This window comes from Puma concolor, chromosome E2 (genome assembly GCF_028749965.1).
Source record: "Puma concolor isolate L17-30 chromosome E2, mPumCon1.1.hap2, whole genome shotgun sequence".
NCBI classification, from domain to species: Eukaryota; Metazoa; Chordata; class Mammalia; order Carnivora; family Felidae; genus Puma; species Puma concolor.
This window is the reverse complement of record NC_141681.1, coordinates 60,548,253-60,566,342: the sequence shown is the minus strand read 5'-3', so window position 1 is coordinate 60,566,342 and position 18,090 is coordinate 60,548,253. Positions and strand designations below refer to the sequence as shown.

Here is an 18,090-nt window from a genome sequence, read left to right as displayed (position 1 = left end):
AAAACTAAGCCCTAAAACAATAAATGTATTGCATCTTCATTGTGACAATTGAAGGCAAAATAAATGAGTCCTCTGTCTCTGAGGAATATATACTTTATTTCTACTTTTCAAGATTATGTAATTAGATTATTACATTAAACTTAGTTGCTGGGCAGACATCTGTTTGCTGATTACTTATTCGAAATTGATAACTGTATTTATTATGCAAATGAACATAAATTTGATTCATTTAGTGACTACTGCCAAGCTTTTGTAGAGGGTTCTGCCAACAGAAGAAGCTTAGGAAATAATGGCTGAAACAAAAAATGTTACCACAAAATTTCAGGCTATGAATACCTAATCTCTTTATATATTTGTGAAATGTGGGAAAGGCTGTAAAAACCTGGAAGTTAATTGATGTGTCTTAACTTACCAGAGGTTTGTCTGTATGGTCTGCAAAAGCAAAGGAGAAGATAAACACAAAAACAACTACAATTTTTGTGGATTGTGTTCCTTTTACTTTTCAAACAGGAACAGTTTTCCAGTATTGCCGCCTTGGTGCAATTGTAACAGCTTAGTTCCTCCTCAAAAAAAAAAAAAAAACAAAACAAAAAAAAAACAAAAAAAAACCAAAAAGTACTTTCACGTATTGCTTCACCATCACACAATTTTTATTAAGTTGTAGTTTTCAAAACGATAGATGTACCATTATTGAATCATACTTCTACACGTAGCCATATTGTTTACATTCAACATTTTATTACTATAAGCGATTCAATTAATATCTTTGGGAATATATTTGCATTTAAAAAACTTCCGGGGCGCCTGGGTGGCTCGTCGGTTAAGCGTCCGACTTCGGCTCAGGTCACGATCTCGGGTCCGTGCGTTCGAGCCCAGCATCGGGCTCTGTGCTGACAGCTCAGAGCCTGGAGCCTGTTTCGGATTCTGTGTCTCCCTCTCTCTCTGACCCTCCCCCGTTCATGCTCTGTCTCTCTCTGTCTCAAAAATAAACATTTAAAAAAATTAAAAAAAAAAAGCTTCCTCAGTAGAAAACTTCCCAGCTCATATGCTTTTTGTCATCGGTGACTTTGGTGAGACGAGTTGCATGGAAGCGTTGGAGGCCTAATTTCGGAAGGGTTGAGACTCGAATAGGAGTTAATGAAATACATTCAAAGACATAGGCTGAAGTATAGGAATAAGTGGGTAGATAGAACTGAATGATCTATAAACTTTTTTTTTTCTTTTTTAAAAGTTTATTTTTTAAGTAATCTCTACAGCGAAGGAGGGGCTTGAACTCACCACCCCAAGATCAAAAGCCACATGCTCTTCTGACTGAGCCAGCCAGGCGCCCCAAACTGCTGTTTCTCTTTATAAGAAAACTGTCACTTCCCAGTATATTAAAACAATTTTTTTTTAATGTTTACTTATTTTAGAGACAGACAGAGCACAAGTGAGGGAGGGGCAGAGAGAGCCGGAGACAGAATTTGAAGCAGGCTGCAGGCTCTGAGCTGTCAGCACAGAGCCAGACGCGGGGCGCCAAAGTCGGACACCCAACCGACTGAGCCACCCAGGCACCCCAGTGTGTGTGGGTGTGGGTGTGGGTGTGGTTGGTTTGCGTGTGTGTGTGTGTGTGTGTGTGTGTGTGTGTGTGTGTATTTAGTGAGTTTCTCCCGTATTAGAAGGTCAGCCACATAAGGGTGGGGATTCTCTTGCGCGGGTTCAGGTGTGTCCCCAGTGCCTGTAACACTGCCGGGCACACAGGGGACGCTCAATAAGAGCCCAATGAGACGAGGAGGAGAGAGAAGACATAAAAGGAACGGAAGTAAGGACACCCGGCACCCGGGCTCCGACCCACCCGCCCGGACCTGCTGACCTCTCCCCAGCGCTCCGGCCCGCACACCCAGTCGACCAGCTCCGCTTCGTCCCGCGAACCGCTCACCTTGCAAGCCCAACCAGGGAATCGGGCCCGGGGGCCCGTGCACTGCGCGTGCGCACCTCGACCCCGCCCGGCTTGGGCCCCTACGGGGACCGAGGACGGTGCGCCTGCGCACTCGGAGCCGGCGCGTCCAGGCCGGGGCGGGACTCGGTCGGCCTGACCGGGCTGGGCGGGTCCTGGCTCTGGGTCGGAAAGCCCGGAGTTTCGGGAGAGGGGCGCAGACGCCCAGGGGCGGGAGCAGGAGCCATCTGCCAGCCGTCCCAGGATGCCCAGCGCCGCGCGCGGCCTGGACTCCATTTCCCGGCGGCCCCCACGGCGGGCCCCGCTGCCCGCCCGCGCGCCGCGGCCCCTTTGTGAGCCCGGCGGTCCGGCCGCGAGCGAGGCCCCGCCCCGGCCCGCGGGCCGCTGGGCTCCCGGCGGCCGACGGCGCGCAGGGAGGTGCCGACCCTCGGGGAGGAGGCGGTGAGGATGTCGGGGATGGGCGCGCGCGCCAGCGGGCCTGCGGGGCTGGAGCGGGCGCGCGAGGGGGCCTGTGACCGTGGGAGACCATGTCACAACGTGCGTGCGCCTGTGTGTGCCTGTGCGAGCGTCTGTGACCATGACAGTGACGGTGAGTGTGCAGCTGTGTGTGTGGTCCTGTGAGACGGCGTGAGGTTGTGTGACCTTCTGTTGGTGTGACAGTGCGACCCACTGTGAGGGGACGGGTGCCAGGCGAGCCGCCAGCAGGAGGACTGTGTGGCTCCTGCGGCGGCCGGGTGGGGGTGTTCGCGAAGATCGGGCGGTCAGGGCGAGCCTGAGTGGGACTGGGATGGAAGGGAACGCTTGAGAGAGGAGAGGGGAGCCCCAGCTTCAGGCCTGGACGGCAGATGAGGAGGCTGCTGGGCCTTAGCCCTCTCTGGCACAGAAGGAGGCTCTTTCCCTTCCTCTCCTGGGCTCTAGAGTAGGTGAGGAATAGAAGAGGAGACCTACTGTGTGCTATTTGTGACCATAAATCACTGACATTTACTGAGCACAAGGGATGTGCCAAGCACTAGGCGGAATGCTTCCTGTGCATCATCTCATGATCCTTCCAGCAACTGATAGGGAGTAGGTACCATTTCACTGATGACGAAACTGAGGTTTGGAGTGGTTAGACCTAAATCATGGAGGTTGCAGAGCTCGTGAGTGGTAGACTGAGTATCTGCCGCCAGGTGTTCTGATCCCCAAACCTGGTGGTTCTTACTGTTACCTTATGCTGCTTCTGAGATAATTGCTTTGCTCTCCAAGGCAGAGAGGTTTAGTAGAAAATAACTCATGATTAGGAGTTTCAGTGACTGCGAATGCACAGCCCTCTCGCCCATCTCTTTTTTGAGGAAATTGCTCAGAAAAGTTCAGAGAATGGTTTCCAGGTAGAGTTTGTCATAAGCCAGGGCTACAAGCAGAGTGTTCTGACTCTTTGGTCCAGTGTCTTCCAGACAACATGACCCCTCTGATGCCTACTCTGTATAAAGAAGCTTTCCCTGGGGCACCTGTGTGGCCCAGTTGGCTAAGCGGCTGACTTCGGCTCAGGTCATGATCTCCTGGTTCCTGAGTTCGAGCCCTGTATTGGGCTGTCTGCTGTCAGCACAGAGCCTGGAGCCTGCTTTGGGTTCTGTGCCTCCCCCTCTCTCTGCCCCTTCCACACTCGTGCTTTGCTTTGTCTTCATGTCTTCGTGTCTCAAAAATAAATAAACGTTAAAAAAATTTTTTTAAAGATGCTTTCTCTGAGGCATTGTTTGTAGCTTTATCTCATTTTGTAGTAAGGGTGGTAACATATTCCCTTTTACTATCATTATCTGATGGAAAGACTAAAAAGTCAGACCTAGATTCCAGTTGGGCTAACTTTTTACTATGAAGCCTTGGATTATTTCACTAATGAACAGATTTCATGGGTGAAGAGAAAAATAATCCTTACTTGACAGTGCTATTTATGGTTTCTTTCTCCCTCTCCAGCTCTGTTTTTCCAGACACTGCCCTTCCATTGAGGAGCCTGAAGGAGGTGGACAGAAGAGCTGTCATAAATTCTTAAATTCTTAAAGCCATGTCCAAGGTAAGGAAGGATTTTTTCTCCCTGAGGTGCTTTGTTTTTCAGGTTGTATATGAATATCTTGCTTTTTTCTTCTGAAATTCCCCAGCTAACAAAGTCCCATTCATTCAGTGACCTGGTCCTCATGTTCTTCAATCCATTAAAAGGAGGTCCCCAAAAGCCCAGTGAGCTTCCTTTGTTCCTAAGCCGGCATTTTCATCTTCGTTCAAGAAATAGCTCTGCTCCTCCTGTGGGTTAGGTGTTCTGTTAGGAGCTCTCAGGAGGCAAAAATGCACTCCTTGGAGGGATATGAAAGCCTTCATTATAGGGATTTGATTCATTGAGGTCAAGGTGTGTTCTGATGTGACTACAAGTGTAAAGCTTTCTCACAAACCCAGGTTTAAGAGGAAGGCAAGACAAGGGCTATTGGGGCAATCTTAGTTATAGTACATGACAATATCTCTTGCTCAGGGTCATTTTGAAGAGTGGAATGTGTTGGCTTTGGAGTGTTAAAGTGTGGGTCAGTGAAGGCAGGGATTTTCCCAGGCAATCAGTGGGCTCTGAAGAATGGGATTCCATGGGGGTAATAAGGTCCTGTTTTAGGGACATACTGAGTTAGTAGTGGGCTACAGCCAGGATATTTTAGGTCATGTAGTTAAAATTCGTGAAATTAGTATGGAAAAAAAACAGGACATTTTTTGAAAAAATGAGAACAGGAGAGAGTACTTGAATCTATATTTTAAAATGACTGTATACATCTATAATGAAAACAGTAAATAGTGTGGAATGGGAGCCAGAAGAAACAAATGAAAAGATCAACATATAATGCCCAGAAACAAATACAAGTACAAGTAAGAATGGAAAGTATTTATTCATTTACTGAACATATAGTTATTAAAGACTTCATTTATACCAAATGCTGGGAATACTGTGGCAAATAAAAATAGACACTGTCTTTGTTTTCATAGTTTAATGTTTGCTCATTTGTTTATCATGATAATGTAAGTGATGTTATTTTATTTTTTTTAATGTTTATTTTTTTTGACAGAATGAGCTGGGGAGGGGCAGAGAGAGAGGTGACAGAGGATCCAGAGTGGGCTCTGTGGTGACAGCAGAGAGCCTGATGCAGGGCTTGAGCTCCCGAACTGTGAGATCATAACCTGAGCCGAAGTTGGACACTGAACCAACTAAGCCACCCAGGCACCCCCGTGATATGATTTTAAAGTTTTTTATTTTGAGAGGGCGAGAACACGAGAGGAGGAGGAGCAGAAAGGGAGGGAGAGAGGTAATGCCAAGCAGGCTCCACACTGCTAGCGCAGAGCCTGATGCAGTGCTCAAACTCATGAACCATGAAATCATGACCTGAGCCAAGATGAAGTGTCAGACGCTTAACCGGCTGAGCCACCCAGGAGCCCCGTAAAGTGATATTATTTTAAATCAGTGTAGACAGAATGGATTATTCATTTAGAAAAAAGACTCCTTCCTCACCCTTTGAGGTTAGATACATTCTGTAGGTTAAATGTAAAGAGTAAAACAGATGAACTGTTGGATGAAAATATAGAACATGGCTGTAAACAAGAAGATAAGCCAGAAGAAATCAATTAGAGCAGCACTGTCCAGGAGAACTTTCGGTGATGACTGATAATAGAAATGTTCTACATCCGCATTGTCCAATACAGTAGCCACTAGCTACTGTAGGAACTGCATTTTTAATGTTAACTGATTTAAAATGAAATAGCCACATGTGACAAGTACCTAGTGTATTGAGTAGCACATATCTAAGCTCATAAAATAATAAAGCCAGGATGAAAATTATGGGTGATCTTGTACAAGTCACTTATTTTACAGATGAGGGAAAACAATCTATGTCACTAGTTAGTGATTGTATCAGATGTAGGAAGTTGTAGTATATGTTGATTGTCAGTATAAATAGATGATGGTGAGTGATGATTTGAAGACGGTGGTAGAAAATCATAAAGGACACTGTCAACAGTGATAGAACACATCATTTCATTCCTTTGGAATCTTCATTGGCTTCTCATTTTACTTGGAATGAAATTCAATGTCCTCTCCACAGTCTCTAAGGCCCTGCATGGTCCAGCTCCTGGCTACCCCATACCTCATTTTCTACAAGTCTTTTTCTCTGTTCCAGTCACACTGGCCAACTAGCTGTTCCGTAGACTCACCCAGTTCTTTCCTGTCTCTGAACCTTTGCATTTGCTCCTCCCTCTTCTGTAACTCTCTTCCCTTAGGTGTTGGCATGGCTTGCTCTCTCACTTTTAGATTGTTGTTCAAACATTACTGCTTCCTTGAGGTTTACCTTGACCATCCTATCTAAAACACCTTGTCACTCTAAATCACCTTCCCTTGTTTTTGTCATAGTATGACTTTATGTTTAATGTCTTTCTCCTATGTTAGAATATTAACTCCACAAGAGGAGAGACTGTATTTTGTTCACCATTGTATTTCCAATACTTAGAACATTATAGGGAGTAGGCATTCAGTAAATATTTGTCAGATTAATATATAAATGGACAAGATTGTGAATTTCTCATCTGTGAGTGAGCCCAGAGAGGTAAGAGCCAGCTACCTCTTTTCTCCTGCCACTGAATTGGTAATGGAAAAAGCAAAAAGCAGAGGGTATGATGTGTAGAATAGACAGAGCCCATTGGCCCCAGTGCTATTTCTGGGACCCCATGAATCAGTCTCTGGTGGGAGGATCCAGAAAACCGCATTTTTATTAAGTCCACAGATGATTTTTTTAATGTGTTTTAGTGTTTGTTTATTTTTGACAGATAGGGTGGGGGGAGGGAAGAGAGAGAGGGAGACACAGAATCTGAAGCAGGCTCCAGGCTCTGAGCTGTCAGCACAGAGCCTGACACAGGGCTCGAACTCATGAACTGTGAGATCATGACCTGAGCCAAAGTCAGATGCTTAACTGACTGAGCCACCCAGGCGCCCCATGTCCAAGGATGATTTTAATGCACATTTTTTGACAGCCTCTCCTAATGATTATATTAAAGTGTGCCTCTTGTAAACAGCATATTGTTGGTTGCAGCTTCATGCCTTCCACAGTCCCTGTGGCTGTCACCATTCTCTGGCAGTCTGTGGCAGCCCTGTGGCTGCTGTAAGTGGCCCTGTGTGCTTCCCATGATTCCTTATGCCTCCCACAATCCCACATCTCCCTCAAAACATTGATCTTTTTAGAGGGATCCAGTCTGAGAATATTTGTCTTTTAATTAGTGTTCACTACATTTTCGTTTAATGTAATTACTGATGTATTTGTGTTTAAGGCTAATACTGATGTATTTGTGTATAGCCTTGTAGTTTGTTTTCTACTTACTCCCATCTGTTCTTTGTTCCTTTACTTCTCCTTGTTTACCTTCTTCTGGATAAATCAAGTACTTTTTCTTTATTATCTTGTTAATTATACATTATTTTTATTATCCTTTTAGTGGTCACTCCAGGATATTTACCCATATCATTATGTAATTATCTCCTTTCTTCCTTCTGCAATCTTCCTTCTATAGTTACTACTCTTACTACTTTCTGAACAAGATAAGGCCCCATAGTGATTTAACTCCCATTTATTGTTATTATTAGATATTATATTTATAGTTATTCCTCTGGGACTCTTGATTTCTTCTTGATTTTCCTTTCCATCCTTTTCCATTTTCCTCCACCTGAAGAACCATTAGTATTTCTTTGAGTGCAGGTCAACACTTTACTCCCAGCCTGAATTATTTTTTCAGTAGCTCCAATTCTTGCTAGGTCACAATAACATAATTTAAATTTTTTTCTGAGGTTAAGTACGTTTGGGGAATCATAGTCTCCGTGGAGAGAATATCTTCTAGGATTCATTTTAAGGAAATAATTAGAGACCTCTATTGAATCTTTAATTTAACATACAGTAGTATTATATGAGAACTCTACTATAATGTTAAATTAGTGAGAATCCCAATTCTGACATCATAGTGAAAAATTAAGATTCATATAAATGAAAATAAACGGGTTAGTAAATAAGGTACAACATATTTATACCACATTATGTTATCAATCCAACAAAAGTGATTTTATAAGTAAATGAATGCAGATAGATAATCAGACATGTCTGCATAAGGAAACATTTGAAGAAATATATACTAACTGTAAATTTTTATTGTTTCTAGGAGGTAGGGTGACATGGTGGGTAGATGTGGGGATGAGTACTTCCAATTCTTTTAACTTTTATAAAAAGGAAAAAAATTCACTGAGGGTAGAAATACTGGACATTATTTGGTAAGTTTCTTTGATGATTACAAATCATATGAAGTTCCTGTTTTATCAAATCAAAACAAATATTAAAATATTTGCAAGATATTCAGGTCTCATTGGCTGAGAGGAAAAGGACAGTCAGCCAGTTGAAACCTAGACTCCTTTAGGATGTGCAGCTAAAAAAATGTCTTTTAAGAACACTGCCTACCAAAAGCTGCCTCACCTCTGTTTACAGTAGAAATGTGTGTAGAACACTTTTTTTTGCACAAAATTAAAATTAGAGTTTGTATTGAAGTGTTTGAGGTTTGATAGAATTGATGCTTGACAGTATCCAGCCCTGTCTAGGGCAAATTTTTTCTTTTAAGACCCAACTCATGTTCCGTTCCTTCCTTTCTTGAAGCCTTTACTCACTTCCCATATTTCCCTGTAGTAAGAAGTGTTTTAGAAATGGAAGCATGTAAGAACAAGCTGATGTATGCAACTGATGTTTCTTGGAGGCATACTTCTGCTTCCTGTATAGCTTCCTTAACATTGTTGTCCATGACTGGGGCACTAGCCCAGTATCGACTCATTTTTTCCATTAAAAATATTTGCATAAAAGCATTGATGTACTTAAATACATCTTCAGTAGGACCATTACACTGCAGAGTCACATTAATAGGAGTGATGTTCATATCTGATGACCACTAAGGCAAGGGCACACACCAGAACTTACCCTAGATGGGATACTGGAGGCCACTGGAGTGCTGGGTATTCCCCTTCAGTTGCTGGGCTGTGGGGAGATCTGGGATTGTCACCACAGGGCTCAGTGCAGTAGCTGTTTACCAACCAACGTGACAGTATTTCAGTATTTAACAGATCAATTCAGCTCTTCACATGTGTACCATTGAGTGTATCTATATATCATCCCAGTTAAAGAGTCGGTTTTGCTCTGTGACACGCCAAACCAGCTGAGCATATAGTAAACCATATGCAAGCCCTGGTAAGTCTGGAGTAGATTTACCTCGTTAGAAAGAATATCCATTTTTAATTTTTAGGAAGCAGACCAGGTCTTATTCCATGTGATAAAGATCCTTAATTCAACGTAGTATTATTAGTTGAGAACTACACTGTAACATTTGAAAAACTCTCGCTCATTAGACATGCACAACTGGGTATGTTCCTCTAGTGAGAGCTGTAGGGGTTTTTCACTGCACTTCACTATCGCATCTGAAATACTATTTAACAGTGCTTAAAATTAGTATTATTTTGTTTCTGTAAAGAGAAGTCACCATCTTTGAAACTCACTGGGGTTATCAAGAGCTGTTAGATAATCTTTTATGACCCCAGTTGTTCTGTTATGGCATACATTTCTTTAAGTTATATTTTGCGAAATCCCTACAGAACTTATTTAATGTATTTATTACCTACATGTTTAATTTTAAGAAATCAATATTATGAACATCAAATACATTTATATATGTTACTCTGTTGACATACCTGGAACATTGGCCATTCCATTGAAGAGTTTGGAAAATGTAGGTTTAGACCACATACAACTTAGAGGGCTTAACTCATGTTCCTGTCTCTTCCTTAAAGTCTTCTTTCACTGTCCTAGTCTATCCTGATTTTCCATATTGAGAAATGCATTAGCATTTAGTATGAATAACATATTTTGCTCTTGTTTATAGTGTTCTGTTATTGTTCATTTTTGTGCTATTAATCTTTTCACCATCAGTAGAGACTATAGATTATGCCAGAAATTGTATGCTTTCCATGACAGAATATTAAAACCAAGCAAGAGAAATCATCTTAGCAAGTGTTTGACATGTGTTGCACAGAACCCAAGATATGGCCTGAAAATTTCACTATATGCACTATTTCTCTCTAAAAGTACAATTTAACTTTTCAAACTATGCCAGTCTGACGTTAGGAACACTAGTTGAGCATAAAAGAATATGTTTATGTCATTTCAGGATTTGGTGACATTTGGGGATGTGGCCGTAGATTTCTCCCAAGAGGAGTGGGAGTGGCTGAACCCTGCTCAGAGGAATTTGTACAGGAAGGTGATGTTGGAGAACTATAGGAGCCTGGTATCACTGGGTAAGGAAGTCTCGCCAGAATTCAGAATCTGCACACAGGGCTGCTTTCCAATGTTTAGGAAGCCTCTGATGTACTTCACTAAATTTCTCTTTCTTGTGCTTCCCAAAATGGGCTGAGTTTTGTAGAACTGGCAGCTTCATTGGATTATTTCTACCACTTCATTTTCCCCATTCTTCAGAATACTTCACATCTTCCTATACTCCCTTCTGTAATGCCCTCATCAACTTCCTGATGACCAAGCAACTCGATCTGCCTTACAGATCTGGCTAATTCCCCTTTTATTTCTTGTAAGCAGGAGTTTCAGTTTCTAAGCCAGATGTGATCTCATTATTGGAACAAGGAAAAGAGCCCTGGATGGTGAAGAAGGAGGGGACAAGAGGCACATACCCTGGTGAGTGAGAATTAGGAAGATAGAGTCCATTGCAGGGAAAAGCTCAGCTATTCTGAAAGCTTCCAGCGTATAATTGATGTTTCCTGGGTAGCTTTTCTTAAAGGCTGAAGGCCTGGGAAGAAACAGTGAGGTGTCATTAGCGTGAGCTAACTTACTCTTCTTGTATATATTCTCTCATACGTCACTGTATTCTCTAATAACGCTCTCCTGTTCTCTGAGTCCAAACTGGCACTGTCTGCTTGCCCTTCTTTTTTAGTTTTGGCACAAGTTGCTTCATCACATTTAAAAGAATCCAGAGACAACAATGACTATTTTTTTTTCCCCCTTTTCAGTCACTCATTCCTTTATATTGAAGGATTCACTGAATTTTTACTTTGAGAAAATAATTCTGCTAACTTCTTGGGGTTATTCAGAGGTTTATTAACCATCAAGGAAAAAAGAAATAATTCCCAGTTACGTTTTCAAGTCTGGGCGACTGGATGGTGACACCATTTAATAGAAATAAGCCAGAAGAATATGTTGGTAGGAGAAAAGATGATAATTTGACTTGGGACAGAAGAGTTATTTTTATGAGATGGAGAGACTTTGGAGTGAAGAAATGCAACATGCCACTAGAGTGGGACAGAGGCTTAGAAGAAAAAGTCTGGCATAGAGATGCTAGTATGAATGAATGAGGTCACTAGTCTTATAGCTTGAGAGAGAAACCGTGGTCCTGAGGCCTTTGTGAGTAAGTGGATCTTTGACAACTTTCTCAGTGTTCTCTTTGTGATAAATGGTCTCTACAGTTTCTGTCTTGGGTGAAATTTTACAAATTTTTCTTTTTCTTTTTTTATTAAGCAGTCATTATTGCCCAACATAGTGCTGGAGCTCATGACCCCAAGATCAAGAGTCACATGCTCTTCCGACTGAGCCAGCCAGGCACCCCTAAGTTTTTATTTTTATTTTTTAAAGTTTATTTATTGGGGCACCTAGGTGGCTCAGTCAGTTAAGTGTCCGACTTCAGCTCAGGTCATGATCTGTGGTTGCTGAGTTCGAGCCCCACGTCGGGCTCTCTGCTGACAGCTCAGAGCCTGGAGCCTGCTTTGGATTCTATGTGTCCCTCTCTCTCTGCCTCTTGCCCACTCACAGACTCTGTCTCTCTCTCAAAAATAAAAAATAAACATTAAATAAATAAATAAATAAAGTTTATTTATTTTGAGAGAGAGAGAGAGTGTGAGCGTGAGTGAGTGGGGAGGGGCAGAGAGAGAGGGAGAAGGAAAGAGAAAGAGAATACCAAGCAGGCTCTGTGCTGTCAGCATCGAGCCTGACGCAGGGCTCGAACTCCCAAACCATGAGATCGTGACCTAAGCCAAAATCAGGAGTTGGACACTTAACTGACTAAGCCACCCAGGTGCCCCAAATTTTTATTTTTCTAAACATCACCTTTTCATTCATGTTATCAAATTTATTCTCATGAATCTGAACAAAATAATCTTGTAACCCTTTTTATTTTTAGTATCTATAGTTTCCAATTTTAATTTATTTTGTATACCTATTCTTTTCTTAAAAAAATTATTAGGTAGCTAGTTATGAATCAATTTTATTTTTAAAGCCCAGTTTAAGGATTTATTAGAGTTACCACTCTTCTCCAATTCTTTATTTTTTGCTTTTCACTAATTCCATTGTTCTAGTTTTCTGAGATTTATTTTGTTCTCCATTTTGCTGAAATAAATGCTTAATCATTTCATTTTCTTTTATTCACTAAATGATTAAGGGCTATGAATTCTCCTTTGAATATAACTTTAGCTGTTTTCCAGAGATTTTGATTTTTAGTGTTTTTGTTATTGCTGTTTCCTAAATAACCTACTTTGAAAACATTTATTTTACACAAGAGTTGTTTAAAAGTTTCTAGTTTTATTGTATTTTGATCAAATTGTTTTATCATATTTGATCAAATAGGAATTAGTACTGGGGCGCCTGGGTGGCGCAGTCCGTTTAGCGTCCGACTTTAGCCAGGTCACGATCTCGCGGTCCGTGAGTTCGAGCCCCGCGTCGGGCTCTGGGCTGATGTACCAGATTCTGTGTCTCCCTCTCTCTCTGCCCCTCGCCCGTTCATGCTCTGTCTCTCTCTGTCCCAAAAATAAATAAACGTTGAAAAAAAAAAAATTAAAAAAAAAAACAAACAAATAGGAATTAGTACTAATTCTACTTTCTAACTTTAGGATTTTGTATGGCCAAACATATAATTGGTATTTGTAAATATTCCATAGGTTCCAAGGTTTAAGTCTTTATTTTCAGTGTAAAGAGCTTGTTACATAAGTTATACTCTTTTTATTATGTTATTAAAGTCAGTCTTTACTTACCTATTTCCATCTTATTTTTTTCTTAATAACTTTATTAAAGAATTACATACAGTAAGTCACATCCATATACATTATACAGTGTGAGGAGTTCTGACTGTTGTATAAACCCATGAGACGATCATTATTATCAAGACATACAGTGTTTCCATCACCCCAAAAGATGGCCTATGCCTCTTTATGTACCATTTTTTCTCTACTCCTGGCTCCAAATGCTATTCTGATCTTGGTCATTTTAGATTAGTTTCCATCTAAGCTAAATGGAACCATACAGTATATATTATGTCTGGCTTATTTTACTCATAATTTTGAAAATCATTAACAATTTTATGTAGATCTCCCACATTTTGTTTTTCCATTCACCTGTTCACATTTAGGTTATTTCCAGTTTTTGGCTATTACAAAGTGTCTCTGAAGCTGTCATTTATAGGACTTTGTATGCATGTATGTTTTAATTTTTCTTGGGTAAATATCTAAAAGTGTAATGAGTCAGACAATAGGAGTATGTTTAACTTTTAAAGAAACTGCTGGTTTTCCAGTGTGTGTACCATTTTCATTCCCAGAAGCAATGTCGAAGACTTGCAGTTGTTCCATATACCTTGGTATTGTCAGCTTTTAATTTTATTCATTCTAATGGTTGTGTTGTGGTATCTCATTATGCTTTTAAGATGCATTTCTCTGATGACATAATGTTGAATGTCTTTTCATGTGCTTACTGACCATATATCTGTTGTAAAGTGTTCAAATCTTTTGCCCGTGTTTTATTATTATTTTTTTTATTCTTGCTGAATTGTAAGACTTCTTTATATAGTCTTAATACAAGTCTTTTGCCATTTATATGTATTGGGATATATGTATGCTAGTTGTGGCTTGTGTTATTGTTTTTCTACTGCTGCCTTTTGAACATCCAGTTTTCAATATTTGTAAAGTCCAATTTATTAATTTGTCGTTTGGTGGTTTTTGTGTCATACCTTAGAAATTCTTGCTACCCCTCAGTCACAAAAATTTTTTTCTGTTTTCTCTCCTATAGTTTTAGCTTTTACATTTACATGAGCTAAATATTGTGTCTTATATGAGGTAAAGAACAAGGTTTTGGTCCTCTCCCCCAACTATTTGGATATACAGTTACTTGAGTATCTTTTTTTGAAAAGACTTTAACCATTATACTGCCTTGCTGGTACCTTTGTACCAAAAGCAGTTGGTCATATCTACATGGGTCGAGTTCTGAACTCTATTCTATTCCGTCTATCTATATATCCTTTCATCAGTACTAGTCTAATTACTATAGCTTTATAGTAACTTTTGATATGAGATAGTTCAACTTGTAAAATCACTTTATTTAAATCCATTTGCATTCCCAAATAAATTTTAGAATGAAGTTAAGAATTTCTACCCCAAAAGCCTGCTAGGATTTTGATTGGGATTATGTGGAATCTATACATCAATTTGGGAAGAACTGATATTCTAATTAATGTCATTTGAGTTTTTTAGTTCATGAGTATGGTGTATTTAGCCATTTATTAGTCTTTTTAAAATTCTCTTATCAATGTTCTGTAGTATCTGGTGTAGTGGCTATATATATGTATTTTTTTCTGAGTCTTACGGTAAGTTTTAGTGCTGTTATAAATAGAATTCTTAAAAATTCAATTTTCCAGTTGTTTGTTGCTAGTATGCAAAAATGTAAACTGATCTTTATATTTTCTATCTTACGATCTTGCTAGATTTATTTAGTAGTTCTAGTAGTTGTTTGTAGGTTTCTGAGGATTTTCTGCATAGACCATCATGTTACCTGCAAATACAGTTTATTTCTTCCTTTCTGACCTTACAGCTTCTTTTTCTTGACTTGCTGCAATAGCAAGGACCTCCTATATAATGTTGAATAGAATTGCCAAGAGTAGACATACTTGGATTATTTCTAATCTTAAGGGAAAACCTATTCAGTCTTTCACCACTAAGTTCATGTTTCTTAGATGCCCTTTATCAGTTTAAGGAAATTTTATATTCCTGGTTTGCTAAGAATTTTTATAATAAATAGATGTTAAATTTAGTCACATACTCTTTCTGTATCTATTGAAATGATCACATGATTTTTCCACCTTTAATCTATTAATGTGGTGAATTACATTGGTTTTCACATATTAAGCCAACCTTGCATTGCTGGGATCAGCTATGAGTGGTAATGATTATGCTTTCATATTTTCTTGGATTTGATCTTCAGTGATTTTATTAAAGGTTTTTACATTTATGTTCATTACTACATTGATTTTCTAAACCATAATAGGAATTTTGGTTTTATTATAAATATGGTGAGAAACCATTGGAAAATCTTGAGAATAGGTGATGGGGAAGGCGGCAAATTAAGGCTTGTGGCAGGTTAATAAAATCAAGCAATTTAATACAAAATTACTTTTACGTGAAGGCATTTTAGCTTTGGGAGCAATTAAAAATTTAGATTTGGTTGGGGCACTTGGGTGGCTCAGTCGGTTAAGTGTCCAACTTTGGCTCAGGTCATGATCTCACAGTTCGTGGGTTCGAGCCCTGCATTGGGCTCTGTGCTGACAGCTCAGAGCCTGGAGACTGCTTCAGATTCTGGCTCTCCCTCTCTCTCTGCCCCTCCCCAGCTTGCACTCTCTCTCTCTCTCAAAATAAATATACGTTAAAAAAATTTTTTTTTTTAAATTTACGTTTGGTTGAACTATATCACATAGAAAACTACTGTCAAGAAGACATTTTTTTTTAGGCTACAAAAGTTTAGCTATAGCTGCATGTATAACCTAAGGCAACTAACAGTACCTTAGGGTCTGGGGATCTTATGGAGGTGTTTTAAGCCACATTAACATTATGAAATTGGCTTTTTAAAGATAATGCTTGAATGAAGGATAGCCTAAGGCAAGAAAGAAAGGGTGTTTGGAGACTAATATTAATATAACTATAAAATTTTTGTTTCAGAAGTTATCTTCTAATGAACAAATACAAAAGACATTTGTTTTCTTGGTATCTTTTAGATTGGGAGTATGCATTTAAAAACAATGAATTTTCATCAAAGCAAGTTATTTATGAAGAATCATCCAAAGTACTGACAATGGGAAGAAGCCATCTTAGTTATAGCCTTGACTGCCCCAGTTTGAGAGAAGACTGTAGATGTGAGGACTGGTTTAAGAACCAGTTAGGCAGTCAGGAGGTACATTCTAGACAACTGATCACCACTCATGAAGAAATCCTCACTGAAGATAAAAGTAATGAATATACTAAATCTTGGCAAACTTTCCATCAGGATGCAATATTTGATATAAAACAGAATTTTCCCACCAAAGAAAGAGTACATAAGCATGAGCCACAAAAGAGAAACTACCGAAAAAAATCTGTTGAAATGAAACATAAGAAAGTCTGTGTACAAAAGAAACTTTTGAAATGTAATGAATGTGAGAAAGTTTTCAACCAGAGCTCATCTCTTACTCTTCATCAGAGAATTCATACTGGAGAGAAACCCTATGCATGTGTTGAATGTGGGAAAACCTTCAGCCAGAGTGCAAACCTAGCTCAACATAAGAGAATACATACTGGGGAGAAACCTTATGAATGTAAAGAATGTAGGAAAGCCTTCAGCCAGAATGCACACCTTGCTCAACATCAGAGAGTTCATACTGGAGAGAGACCTTATCAATGTAAAGAATGTAAAAAAGCCTTCAGCCAGATTGCACACCTGGCTCAACATCAGAGAGTTCATACTGGAGAGAGACCTTTTGAATGTATTGAATGTGGAAAGGCCTTTAGTAATGGTTCATTTCTTGCTCAGCATCAGAGAATTCATACAGGAGAGAAACCTTATGTATGTAATGTGTGTGGGAAAGCCTTTAGCCATCGTGGATACCTAATAGTACATCAGAGAATTCACACCGGAGAGAGACCTTATGAATGTAAGGAATGTAGGAAAGCTTTCAGCCAATATGCACACCTTGCTCAACATCAGAGAGTTCATACTGGAGAAAAACCTTATGAATGTAAAGTATGCAGGAAAGCGTTCAGCCAGATTGCATACCTTGATCAACATCAGAGGGTTCATACTGGAGAGAAACCCTATGAGTGTATTGAATGTGGGAAGGCCTTTAGCAATAGTTCATCACTTGCACAACATCAGAGAAGTCATACTGGAGAAAAACCTTATATGTGTAAGGAATGTAGGAAAACATTTAGCCAGAATGCAGGCCTTGCTCAACATAAGCGAATTCATACTGGAGAGAAACCTTATGAATGTAACATTTGTGGGAAAGCCTTCAGCTACAGTGGATCTCTTACTCTACATCAAAGAATTCATACAGGAGAGAGACCCTATGAATGTAAAGATTGCAGAAAATCTTTCAGGCAGCGTGCCCACCTTGCCCAGCATGAGAGAATTCATACCATGGAGTCATTCTTGACTCCTTCCTCTCCCTCACCCTCTATGTCCAGTCAGTTGCCAAGACCTGTAGGTTTTATCTCCTAAAAATGCCTTGAACCAGACTCCTTTAATCCGTTTCCCTTCCATTATCTTTGTCCAATACACAGTAATCTATTTCATATGGACTATGGAAATAACTTTCTGATTGGTCTCCCTGTATTTACCATTTCCTTTGTCAGTTGCCTACACTGTAGTCAAACTTGTACTTTAAAAGTTTGACGATATCACTTCTCCTTCATTGGTACCCTTCATTGTTATCCCATAGTTCTTAGGTTAAAGCACACATTCCTCAAAATAGCGTAAAAGACCCCCTGCCCCAGATACCTTGTTCCATTTATACCTTACAAAGTACTGTTTTGTGTCAAAATCCATCTAATTCTTTGGACAATTAAGAACTCCTATTCCAGCATCAAACAGATCTGGGTTCTAATCCTTGCTCTTCCATTTTCTAGCCCTCTAGTTTTAGAGAAACATTTTGTCCTTTGTAAGGTTCAGTCTTATTTATATTATGGGAATAATAATGGTACTACCTCAAAAGTTGATGGGAGAATTAAATGAGAATGCATGTAAATTGCTCAGAGTGCCTAGCATAAAGTAATCACTGAATAAACATTACTGTAAAATGAA

General features: G+C 39.9%; 1 protein-coding gene and 1 long non-coding RNA gene across 9 annotated transcripts in view; one reads left to right on the top strand and one right to left on the bottom strand.

Moving 5' to 3' along the window:
* LOC147573873 (uncharacterized) overlaps positions 1–2,210 on the bottom strand; it is an 8,944-nt gene extending 6,734 nt beyond the window's left edge. The window contains exon 1 of one of the 2 annotated variants that reach the window (XR_015245098.1): positions 1,853–2,210. This is a non-coding gene — a long non-coding RNA (uncharacterized LOC147573873). The remainder of the gene's footprint in view (positions 1–1,852) is intronic. The other variant, XR_015245100.1, reaches the window with a different exon arrangement.
* On the top strand, positions 2,126–18,090 carry ZNF583 (zinc finger protein 583). 7 transcript variants are annotated; one of them, XM_086690799.1, is made up of 5 exons: positions 2,126–2,377; positions 3,887–3,983; positions 10,169–10,295; positions 10,588–10,686; positions 16,031–18,090. In XM_086690799.1, the coding sequence occupies exons 2-5, from the start codon at positions 3,975–3,977 to the stop codon at positions 17,506–17,508; spliced, it is 1,713 nt and encodes a 570-aa protein (XP_086546925.1). In that variant the 5' UTR covers positions 2,126–2,377; positions 3,887–3,974; the 3' UTR covers positions 17,509–18,090. The 7 variants fall into 7 exon arrangements, with proteins under 7 accessions (XP_086546925.1, XP_086546927.1, XP_086546928.1 ...); XM_086690800.1 differs by lacking the exon at positions 2,126–2,377 and adding an exon at positions 2,384–2,525; XM_086690801.1 differs by lacking the exon at positions 10,169–10,295 and having other exon boundaries at positions 10,591–10,686.